General features: G+C 46.7%; 1 protein-coding gene across 1 annotated transcript in view; it reads right to left on the reverse strand.

The window, feature by feature from the left end:
• LOC108313593 (acid-sensing ion channel 2) overlaps positions 1-12348 on the reverse strand; it is a 278841-nt gene that overhangs the window by 66757 nt on the left and 199736 nt on the right. Inside the window, exon 3 of the mRNA XM_017542021.2 lies at positions 6800-6927. Within this exon, the coding sequence (XP_017397510.1) occupies positions 6800-6927 (128 nt within the window). The remainder of the gene's footprint in view (positions 1-6799; positions 6928-12348) is intronic.

The raw sequence follows: 12348 nt of genomic DNA on the forward strand, positions 1-12348 counted from the left end.
TGGCTGAATAAATATTTGATGAATACATGGATCAACATTTAGAAAACAAGAATCACCACCAGGCTCTTTGAAGAGAGGGTGGGAGATGATCAAAGCCTTCTGATGTCAAATCATGACTTGGAAGGCCAGGCATGGTGGCTCACACCTATAATCTCAGCATTTTGGGAGGCAGAGGTGGGTGGATCACTTGAGGCCAGGAGTTCAAGACCAGTCTGGCCAAAGTGGCGAAACCATGTCTCTACTGAAAATACAAAAATTAGCTGGGTGTGGTGGCACAAGCCTGTAATTCCAGCTACTCCAGAGGCTGAGGCATGAGATTCGCTTGAACTCTCGAGCCAAGATCACACCACTGCACTCCAGCCTAGGTGACAGAGCGAGACTGTCTCCAAAAATCAATCAATCATGATTTGGAATCCCACCAGCATTAGCAGTCACTTTAGATTAGAAGCAAAGAGTCTGATTGGTGATGTCAATGTTGAAGACAGCTCGGTGCTGTCCCCATACTGCATGAATCTCCCAGCTTTGCACTTTCACATGTATTTACTCACTCCTTTAATTTCCCCTGAATTCCAGAATTCTGTGCTGACTCTCTCATCTATGCATCCACTCTTATCTACACAGATGGCTTCCAGATCTGTACTCCTAGCCCTGACCCCTTTCATGAGCTTTTGCTTTGATTAGGGTGTCTAAGCCAGAAACGATACAAATATAACATCCATCACAGCCTGGCTTCTCAGCCTTAGGGAGGAGAGCCGTCAGCGCAACTCTTCAATGGGACATTTGGCAGAGTTTGGTCATCCATTTGTTCTTCCAATAACTCGTATTTATGGAGCTTATCTAAAAGCCCGGCACTGGGGCCACAGAATCCAAAAGACACAATCCTTTCCCTCAGAGAGCTCCCAGTCTTTAAGAGACAAGGGTTAAGAGAGGTGAAAGAAGGCAGCTCTGGAGAGGTAGGCATCGGGAGCAGTGATCCACACGAAGTAAGCCCACACAGGGAATATTGTCTCCTTAGGAGTGTGATGAAAAATGCCAAGTCCCCCACTTCATTCTGTGAGTGCTCCAAGACAGGAGCCAGGTCTTGCTTATCTTAATTTTCCCAGCACATTCGGTGCTCAGTGAATATTTGCTGAGGGAATAAATGAATATACGAAATGTCGTATGGAACAGTTAACTATTCCTTGGAAGGTGGCAGGATAAGACAGCGAAGGTCTTTTTAAAGGCCATGACCTTTGGATGGTATCTGGAAGGAACAGAGGGAACACATGTGCAGAGGCAGCCATCAAAGAGTACGGGGTGTTTGGTGGACGTTTCTGCATCATTGGGATGTAGGGTCCATGCTTGTCAACCACAGGCAGATGAGGAGGCTGAAGAGGCGAACAGGGGCCAGGCTGGGCAGGGACTCCAGAGCCATTCTAAGGGGTTTAGGTTTTTGTAAGTTACAGAAAGCCCTGGAATGTAAGGGTGTTAAGTTGGGTAGTGCTGTGATCACTGTGGTTGTGGGTTGAGGAAGGGGTACTACCAAGGAGGGTGGCCAGAGCTTCTCTTCTAGAGTTTTAGGCGACTCCACCCCAGCTCCCGCTTCTCACTAACAGGAGCCCAGGTTCTGCCTCCCAGAGCTGGGGAGGGCATTTATCTCACATCCTTGTCCTAATTTACCTTATAACATCTCATGCCAGCTGGCAGAGCAGGCAGTGGGTGCAGAACTGCTTTCAGCCAAACTTTCCAGTGATCCCTGTGTCCTTGAGTGAGCAGGGGCAGGGACTCTCAGGCGGTGAATGCTAGAGGCTATTTGAGGTCATCTCATGGAATCCTCTCATTTTACAGATGAAAAAACTGAGTCCCAGAGAAGGCAGCAATCTATCGAAAGTCCCATGACACAGCAGGACTAGAATCCAGGGCTCTGGGCTCCTAGGCTGATTTGTTCTCCACAGTACCAAGTAGCCTTATTTCTTTGGGCTTATGGTAGGAAAAGACCAGCCTGCCAGCCAGTCCCTCCCTGAATTAGCTCCCTGTGTGCTCTCTCCAGAGAGTCTTCCTGAGTTACAACCATGCGGTGTGGCAGAGCAGAAAGAGCATGGGTGTGGGAACCTGGTAGATTTGGGCTTGAAGCCCAACTTTGCTGCTCCCCTAGCTGTGCAACCTTGAACAAGTTACTTAACCATGCCGTTTTGTCATCTGTAAAGTGGAGATAGCCATACCTCCCTTGCAGGGTTGTTGTGGGAGATTAAATGGGATACGGCACCTCAAGTGTCTACGGTATAATGCCTGGCAGGTAGCATGTGCTCTTTTGGTAGGAACTGTTGTTATTCTTCTACCGCTCCCCAGGTTCTATTTCTGCTTGCAGCATATTATCCTGCTGCCTGTCTCTGGTGGTGGTGGTCCTGGGATTGTGCAGGGGCTTCCACAGTATACCGAGCTAGCCAGGGCACTTCTCAAGGTTGTCTAGGAAGGCAGCCAAGGCATACCTTGGCTTATTTGTGTTTAGGGCAAATGTGGGTTAAGAAAGCAATCTTTGGACTGGGTTGTAGCCCAAGAGTATATTCTTTAGGACAATAAAATAAATTTAAAAAGTTTGGAAAAGTGGTCTGTGTGTAATTGTGCATAGGTGGGATAATTTTCACCATGCAAAAAGACTTTCCCATTTATACAAAGATTCAAGGTAGGATTCCTTTAAGTCACTAGTTCCTCTTAGGGCTCTTACTCTGGAGTCAATTTTACTAGCATGATTCACACCAACCTTCCAGGAAAGGGCTTTCTGCTTCCTAATGTCTTATCACCCCTTTTCTTCCTGGAGCGTCTCCTTAAACTTTGAGTCAAAGCAGTGGAATCTTGGATTGATAGCAACATAGCTGTCATATTTTATTGATATACCGTATACTGTAAAATGCACCATGATTGTATGTATCACCAAGAAAGAGAAACAAACACTGCTTGCACTGCTTATCTGCTTATTGTAATTTTAAGATTTAATTGATTGTAAAACAAATCTTTATTTCAGAAATGTTAAAATGTTAACAAAAATAGGCCTTTTTTTTTTTTTTGAGACAGAGTTTTGCTTTTGTTGCCCAGGCTGGAGTGCAATGGCACGATCTTGGCTCACTGCAATGTCTGCCTCCTGGGTTCAAGTGATTCTTCTGCCTCAGCCTCCTGAGTAGCTGGGATTACAGGCGTGAGCCACCACACCCAGCTAATTTTGTATTTTTAGTAGAGACAGGGTTTCTCCATATTGGTCAGGCTGGTCTCGAACTCCCGACCTCAGGTGATCTGCCTGCCTCAGTCTCCCAAAGTGTTTGGGTTACAGGCGTGAGCCACCATGCCTGGCCAAAAATATGCCTCTTAACAATCAATGAAATGAAGTGTTTGAGGACTTCTGGATCAACTGGATAGGTTTGCATACTTGTGGAATGAAAGATACAGCTGGGACTAAATCCCCCCCAAAATACTTGCCTTAACATGATTTTTTCTTTTGTTAAAGAAACCGCCAATCTACAGGCTCTGTGAGAGCAGAGACTGGGTCTCTTTTGTTTACCACTCTTTCTCCACCCCTTCACTCATAGTAGGTATTCAGCAAATATTTGCTGTAAGAATAAATAGAACAAAGCCACAATATGAAAGAGATGGAAAGCCCAGAAAAGAAAATAAATCATTCATAATTCCCCCACTGTGGGTATTTTGGCTGATTTCCTTCAAGTCTTATTTCCTATGAATATGCTCTTTTATATACATGTAAATATAATGTATTATTAGATTTAGCTCTGGGATGTGTTTTTGTATTTCTCTATTAATATAAATGCAATGATGAAATGAGATGATGCGGAAATGCTTTGAAGACTGTAAAATGTTTAACAAATATCTTATTAGTTATAATAATCATGAAAATATAGACATGAATGGGGCTGATTTTCTGAGAATACACTTCAAAGCTAACAGCAAATTTGAAGCTGGGAATATGTTCTGTTTCCTCATCCTACTCACCATGGGGAGTCCTTCTGTTTCATATTGGAAAGGAAAAGAGAGACTTAAGGCTTCCTAGAAGTCATAGCTTCAACTTCCCACCCAGCCCAGAAATTTCTTCCATCTCACTAATGGAAGATCTGCTAGGGCAGGGGGAGGAAAAAGCACGTCTCTCAGGCTGATGGAAAATAGCAGCCTATAGAGAGCTTCCTCCTCTCCACCCTTCACTAGCAGTGGAGAGAATTTCACATTGGGTTTCAAGGAATGCTTATTCTGCATGCTAATAACAATGTAGATAGCAGACAGATGTCAACACAAGTAAGTAATTCAGGATATTGGAGGTAGGTACATTCAACAAACCTCAAAGTCAGATTTGCCTTGGACAACTAGTTAAAATTTTACTTTTAGATAGTCACAGAATTTATATACATATTGATTAGTCTAACCTGTGCCTGGTTCTTTGAACTGATGTGGGTTTACTCATACAACAGAAGGGAGTGTTGACAGATTTTCTCTCCTTGACCAAACTCTAGCAGGCTCTTCTGAGCCCTCTTCTCTTCTAAGCCTCACCCTTCGTTGGCCTGTGAAGACTTGAACAAACACTGACATAGTTTCTAACAGCTCAGGGCCACATCCCTAGAACTCCTCTATCCTCTCCTAAAGTGCCTGTCTGAGAAAACCCGAGGCTGCCAAGAGAATTTACTGCTTGCTCCAGCCAACACCTGAAGATGAGGCCCCTGTATCCCAGTCTCTGTGGGAGGGTAGGAGTCTAACTTCAATAAGCACCAGTTAGCAAACCAGATGCATTTCACAAGGACCAGCCCCCAAGCCCCTTTCTGTTTTTCATGATTTCTCACTTCTCTGACTCTGCTGTTCAAGCCCTTGCTGTTCCCTCTGCCCACTCCCCCATTCTCCCTTTAAAACACCCAGGCCCTCTCTATGAATTGGAGTTGAGTTGAGCTCATACTGCACCCTCTTCCCTTTTGCAAAAGGATATCATTGATTAAATCTGCCCTCACCATATCAACCCATGCCCAGCTTTGTTTACTTTTGGCGGGTTCTCAAGAGCTCACCTAGGCTAGTAGCTCAGGCTGTCAGCTCACCTAGGCTGCCTGCCCGTCTGCATGCCTCTGCTGGGTAATCCTTGTTCTCACTCTTCTTGACTCTCACAGCTTTAGCCTTGAACTTTGCCCTGCCATCCTCGTGCCCTCCTTCTTTGTCCTCAAGGATATATTTTCCTGGCCATTTGGTTTCTACCTTGCATACCCTTGGATACCCCTTTTTGCTCTTGCACCACCTGTCTCAGTCTCTGGAAGCCCGCAGAGGCCAGGCTAAGCTTCTGGCACCTCCTGCCCCTGCATCAAAGCTGTAGTCGCATTCCCTATATGCCGCAGTGAAGTTTGACCTTGGCCTTCACTAACTGCACAGGCATCGTGTACAGGACAGAGTTTGTGAGGGCTACACCATCAACACTTTCCCAGAGAGTGAAAAATAATATAGTTCATGTATAGATTAATTTTTTTTTTCTTTGAGACAGAGTCTGTCTCTGTCTCCTAGGCTGGAGGGCAGTGGTGCAATCTCAGCCCACTCTGGCCCTCTTTACCTCCCAGGCTCAAGTGATCCTCCCACCCCTACCACCAAAGTAGCTGGGATCAAAGCATGCACCACCATGCCCAGCTGATTTTTTTTTTTTTTTTTTTTGGTAGAGATAAGGTCTCATGATGTTGCCCAGGCTGGTCTTGAACTTCTGGGCTCAAGGAGTCCTCCTGCCTTGGCCTCCCAAAGTGCTGGGATTACAGGCATGAACCGCCGTGCCTGGCCCTACAACCAGTTTTTAATGCAGAATATCATTTTATAAAATGGCTAAACAGCTGTGATCAGTACCAGGTGAAAGATGACATTTGAGCCAAATTTTAAAAGCAACCTGAGCTCATCAGTTACACTCATGCATCTTTCCTTGTTCCTCCCTCACGGTTCTCCCTGGGTCTCCCTTTCCCACACCCCAGAGTGGGTGCCTGCACTACTCACAGACTTAACTCTGCCTAAGGTCTTCCCCAGAAACTTGTCTTAGGTGATCTGGTTTAGGATTCCCCCCCAGTCACAGTGTCTACAGCTTTTATTCTAGGAAAACCAGGCAACAAGTATCCAGGAGATAAGAGAAAGAAACAGTCCGTGTCTCTCCACAGTCCTGCTTTGAGACTGCCTCCCTACTGAGAGTTTGCAAAGGTCTCCCTTTTGAGATGTAAGACTCGCTTCAGACGTGAGGCTGTGCCTGTCCTCCCTCCACCCACAGACAGAATTGATGCAGCATTCCCAGCTGGGCGGGTGAGGTCCCCTCCCCAGTGCTATATCAAAGAGAGCAGACAGGGGCCCACGTAACAAGGGCTCACTCCACTTAAACCCTGTGATGGGAGAGGGACGCCCCACCCCTTTTCTTCTTCTAGGCTGCTTTGAATTGTATTAACACAGTTATAAAACACATCAAACCCTGTTTAGCAGTTTCCCTTAGCATCCTCTGGCCAAAAAAAAATATATATATATATATATATATATTTTTTTTTTAAATTAACTTGTACAAAAAGTCAACTATGACAGAATGGTCTGGAAAAGAAAAAACCCAACCAGTTTGGTGAAAAGAAAAATGAGCTGGGTTTCCTTCACACCCAATTTTAGAAACCAACAGGTGGTACAGGAGAACTGGTGAAGAAGGCGAGTGAACACCTTCCTCTAGTTTCACGGTAAAGACCTTGACTGAGTGGGAATTCCATCTCTCTTCCTTGTGCCTCTGCAGGGGGTTGGGGGAGGCTGAGGACCATCAATTCTGGGAGCCCAGGGAACTTACCCTCTGCTCCTGTGTGGCCACAAAGGTCTGGAACCCTGGAGCCACCCCAAAGCCCAGCTCTTGGATGAAAGGTGGCTCAGACTGACTGTGGATCTGAACTTTCACTCCTGCTTCAAATGTCGTTTCCTCTGAAAGAACAAAGACGGACAGAGCCATGGGTCAGTAACAACAGATGCTCAGGGAGTCCTGGGATTGAAAAGCTCAAAGGGATGCTGAAAATGTCCTGCGATAATCAGAATAATGGCCCCCGAAGGTGTGCATGTCCCCATCTTCAAAAACTGTGACTAGGTTCCTTACATGGCAAAAGGGACATTGCAGGTGTGATTCAGTTAAAACTCTTGAGATAGAGAGACAATCCTAAATTACGCAGGTAAAACCCAGTGTAATTGCAGAGATTCCTATGAAAAGGAGGCAGGAGGATCAAGGTCAGAGAGAGAATGGAAAAATGCTATGCTGCTGGCTTTGAACAGAGGAAGGAGCCATGGGTCCAGGGATGCAGGTAGCTTCTAGAAGCAGGAAAAGGCAGGGGAATGATTTTTCCCCTAGAGCCACCAAGAGGAACACAGCCCTGCCAACAACCTTGATTTTATTGAGCCTAGTGAAATCCATTTTGGACTCTGACCTCCACAGTTTTAAGATAATGAATCTGTTGTTTTCAGCCACTAAATTTGTGGTAATCTGTTGCAGCAGCAATGGGAAACTAATTCAGGTCACTTTGCCAGGCTAACTCCTTGCCTTAGTTGCCAAATCGGTAGAATGGGATTATGAGTCAAACTTTTTTATTTTATTGACTAACTTTTCTTCTGGGTCATGAGCTGAAGGTGAGGATATCAGGAGGAGGAAAACATGATGATGCAGCAGTGAAAATAAAAATGCATGGCTGGCTGGGCGCGGTGGCTCATGCCTGTAATCCCAGCACTTTGGGAGGTCCAGGTGGGTGGCTCACCTGAGGTCAGGAGTTCGCGACCAGCCTGGCCAACATGGTGAAACCCTGTCTCTACTAAAAATACAAAAATTAGTCAGACGTGGTGGCAGGCGCCTGTAATCCCAGCTACTTGGGAGGTTGAGGCAGGAGAACTGCTTGCACCAGGGAGGTGGAGGTTGCAATGAGCCGAGATTGCGCCATTGCATTCCAGCCTGGGGGAAAAGAGCAAGACTTACTCTCAAAAAAAAAAAAAAAAAAAAAAAAAATGCAGGGCTTTCTTGTATGCCAAGGTGTTTGCCCCTTGGGGCTGTAATGGCCAACTAGAAGGGAAGCTTTCCCCCTTTTTTCCTTTGGCAGGAGAAATGGCTGTTGGCAGTGGGAGGTCGGGGGCAGTGCAGAGCCTGGCTGATCCTAAATGTTCAGTGCTCACAACTGGTGGAGAATGAACTTATGGGACTGTATAAACCTTTACCAGATCCCCCTCTCCGTCTTACCTTCTCCAAACAGTCTGCTGAATGAGCTTTACAAAATGCAAACTGCATAACTCCCTCCCATGTTTCCAAGGACCCCAGGCTCCTTATCCAGCCCTTCCCCAGCCTTGTTCAGAGCAGCCTCTGCCTCGTGGCAATCCATACAGGGCTGCCTAGATTGGGCATCTCCCATTCCCACTCTGCACAAATGCACATGCATCTCCTTCTGTCTGGAATGTCTTTCTACCTTGTTCACCTGACCATCTTCCCACTTGTCAATGAAGATTCAGCTCCCCAACCCCATCCAAAGCAACTCTTTCTCTTGCTCTGTTGTATCTTCCACATCTGTCTACTGCAGCCCCTGCCATAGCGTGTGGTGATGAGCCTTTAACTGTTTCTTCCAGGGAGCTGGAACATCCTGAGGCCAAGTTCTGGGCTGTCTCCCTGGACCTCAAAGGTCCTGCACAGGGCCAGGCATACAGCAGGCACTCAGGGGATGCCTAAAGAATGAGTAAGGGGGAGATTTATGGGTCAAACCTCAATCACTGATGAATGGGCAAGGCCAACCTAGAGTCCAAATCAAGAAATGTCCTCAAAGAAAAAAATGGGGAGAGAATGGATACATGCAGGAATGGGAGAGAATAACGATAGGGGTTGGGAGTCAGGGATGAAGAGAGGGAGGTCATGTCCACACTCAGGCTGTGGCTTGGGGAGGGTTTGGGGACACACTAAAGCTGGCACAGAACAGAGTGGCTGAGAAGGAAGGGCTGGTGCCAGCCACCAGAAGGGCACAACCCATGGAAAATGTGGGGGCTATTGACTGAGGCAGGCATAGGGGTCTGGAGCAGGGTGAGACTTCCAAGGCCAGGGGCTATGTGGAAAGGAAGGCCTAGTAGGCAGACAGGGACCCAGGGAAGGGTAGGCAGGGCTCTCATCATCTAGACAAGGAGTCCAGTGGCTGACATGGGGTTTTAGGAAAAGAGACCCTCAGCCAGGAATCCTTTTGGATAGGTTCACAGAGTGGGAGAGAATCCAGGCAATCCACAAACACATCCCCCTTCCCTCCAGTAGAGTCAATTGTTCTGTGGTTTCTGTACAGCATCACCCCGTCCAGACTCCTATCCATATGCTCCTGGATGCCTGTGGGTTTGTGTCCATCTCTCCCATTGATGAATTCCTCAAGAGAGGAGATCATATTTTATTCAGTCCAGGGTCCCATCCCAGCACTTTGGGAGGACAATCTGGGTGAATCACCTGAGGTCAGGAGTTCGAGACCAGCCTGGCCAATATGGTGAATCCCTGTCTCTACTAAAAATACAAAAATTAGTGAACTGAGATCGCGCCATTGCACTCCAGCCTGGGTGACAGAGTGAGACTCTGAAAAAGAAAAAAAAAAGAAAGAGAGAAACTATCTCTGAAATATGGGAACATTGTTGTTATTTATTTCCCTAAAGCATTTCCTGAGATGCTGCGTTGGAGTTCATAGAAACAGAAAGGAAGAACTGACCCGCTTAAGGACAAGACACAGAGTTGGATGCTTCACAGCAGTCCATGTGTGTCCCCTCGCTCACTGGACAGTTATGCATCAAAGGTGAGCACATGCCACTGGCCTTGGACGCTTGCCTGGCTGGCTTGGAGTTTTAACTAAATTATGTATATTTTCTGCATCACACTTAGCATGTGCATGAAGCTCATCTTCCCAGAATGAAGGAAGTCAGGCTGCTTCTGGCTGCTAAATGGATACCTGCTTCCAAGCGTTTTCCTGATTTATGGCATCATTGCTCCAGAGTCCTTGGACACCTGTGGAGGCCCCTATCCAGCACAGTGAAGCCAAGAGCACAGTGAAACCTCTGTCCTCCTGGAGCTTGTGTTCTGGTGGGGGAGGTGAACAACAAATAGGTACACGTGTAATGTCAGGCCAGCGCTGGCAAGTGCCAGGAGAAGTGACACAGAAGAGGTGCATGGCAGGTGTGGCTCTCTTGGCTGGGAGTCAGGAAAGGCCTGTTCAAGGTGATAGTCTTTGTGTAGTAATCAGAATGAAGCGAGCAATGAGCCATGGGATGACCCAGGAGAAAGTATTCCAGGTGGAGGGAAAAGCAAGTGCCAAGGCTCTGAAACAGGTGTGCACTGGGCCCACTTTGAGAACAACAAGGAGACTAGAGTGGCAGGGACATAGTCAGAGGCCAGCTAACCATTTCATTAACTCCTCACAGTTACCCTTAGAGGCAGGTGCCCCCATTTTACAGACAGGGAAACAGGCTCAGAGAGGTCAGCTGGCTCTAGCCACACAAAGCAGATCCAGAATCCAACCCTTGTCAGCTGGACTCCAAGGCCTGTGCTTTTTGCCCCCTGCCACGTGGCCTTGCCCACATATTGTGTCCCTTTCTAGCACCACTGACCACATCCTCACTGGTTTGGGTCTTTTGGGACTTTGCAGGCTGGGACCCTGAGCTGCTGAGCTTTGCATCCCCTCTGGGTCATGGCGAACGACAATCTTGGCAGATGTATGGTAAGCTTCAGGGTTTTCAGACTTGATCCTGCTGGCTCCTCTGAGCTGTGCTGAGGCAGGTGTCAATATCTCCATTTCATTACATTCTATTTTACTTTTTTACATTATGCTCATTTTACAGATGAAGAAACCAAAGCTCATAGAAAGTAAAGGACACACACGGGGCCAGTGACTCATGGCTGCACAGAATTTTGGAGCTAGGAGACCCATTGACAATTTAACTAACTTTACCTTTTCAGGTGAGAAGGTAAAAGTTTTCACCTTTCAAGTGAGAAAATGGAAGCTTACAGAGAAGACAGTGGCCAAGGGCCATGTGGCAAGTGGCAGGTGGACAGTGGCTGAGATCCAGGTCTCTAGATTCCTCACCTTCCTCTGCCTTTTGTTAGTGGGCTAGAAGACACGTTGGTCCCAGATGACAAGCTGATGAATTTCCAAGCTGGACAGGGACGGATGGGGAGGAATAAGAGTTTACTTTGCAATGGGCTTAGCAGTCTTATTCATTCATCTCAGAGTTTAGAAGCTCAGTGAGTGTGGGACAGTGATGGTAACAGGGAAGGACCAGAGTCCCAGCCCCAGCCTTGAGAGCCTGGTGGAAAGGGCCAGTGGATGCTGTTTGAAGTCAACTTGTGGTGTCATTTTAGACCCTGCTCCCCTGTGCACACCAGAGAAGTTCAGGGAAGCCCAAGGCCAGAGAAGAGAGGCAGAGAAGTGCATCAAGAATAACATGGGCTCTGAAATCACAGAGACCTGGGTTTGACTCTTAGCCCCACCATTTAATTGCCCTGTGACCTCGGGTAAGTTATATTGCCTCTCTGAGCTATAGCTTCTTTTTTGTCCAAATGAAGTAGGGACTGATCTCTCAGGTTACTTTTGGCTCTAAAATTCTATGAGCTGAGGGCTATATGCTAGTGTCTTCACCTCACTGCATCTCATTTTAATCTCCTGAAAAACAGATTTTAAAAAAGTAGATGGGGGTGTTCAGAGCTCACATCGAGTCAGAAGAGGCTGATTTTTCTAAAGACAGCACAAAGAATCCACAAATTGCTGCCTATCTAAAATTGGGCAGTGTGCATCTTGTCCTTCCTCTCCAACTCTTCCCTGACAGATAGGCACAGTAAGGCAGCATCCCTAGTTAAGAAGATCCGAAATCAGCACAAAGATGGGAAAGCTCACGCTTGATTGCTCACAGGTGATATTTTGAAGCTAGGCAAGCTTCTGGAGGAAGAAAAAAATCAACATTGTGTCCCCACGCGGGATGGGCTGCAATTATGTCTGTTCTGGGTGGCAGCGTGATGCAGTAGTGTTCTCACCAATGGCTGGTGATCCAGGAGATGTTAGCAAGTGTCCACAAGCGTTTGGCGAAGGCTGCACACTTCAGCCCCTGCTGCAGAGCATGGAGCATACTAATATGTTAAAGACCCTAGACGTCCTGCAGCAAAAACATGTTACACTTTGTTGATCAGAGTGTTACCCAAAGCAATCTTTTACTTTCTTTTTTCATTTTTAAGGAACACTAGCTCTGCATGGAAAGAACCAAGGAGGGTTAAATCAGATGTGGATTCAAATCCTATTCTAATACTTCTTAGCCATGAGGTTGTGGGAAAGTCACTCAATGTCTCTGCTTACTGCATTTTTTTTTTTTTTT

Source organism: Cebus imitator, unplaced genomic scaffold, assembly GCF_001604975.1.
Source record: "Cebus imitator isolate Cc_AM_T3 unplaced genomic scaffold, Cebus_imitator-1.0 Scaffold140, whole genome shotgun sequence".
NCBI classification, from domain to species: Eukaryota; Metazoa; Chordata; class Mammalia; order Primates; family Cebidae; genus Cebus; species Cebus imitator.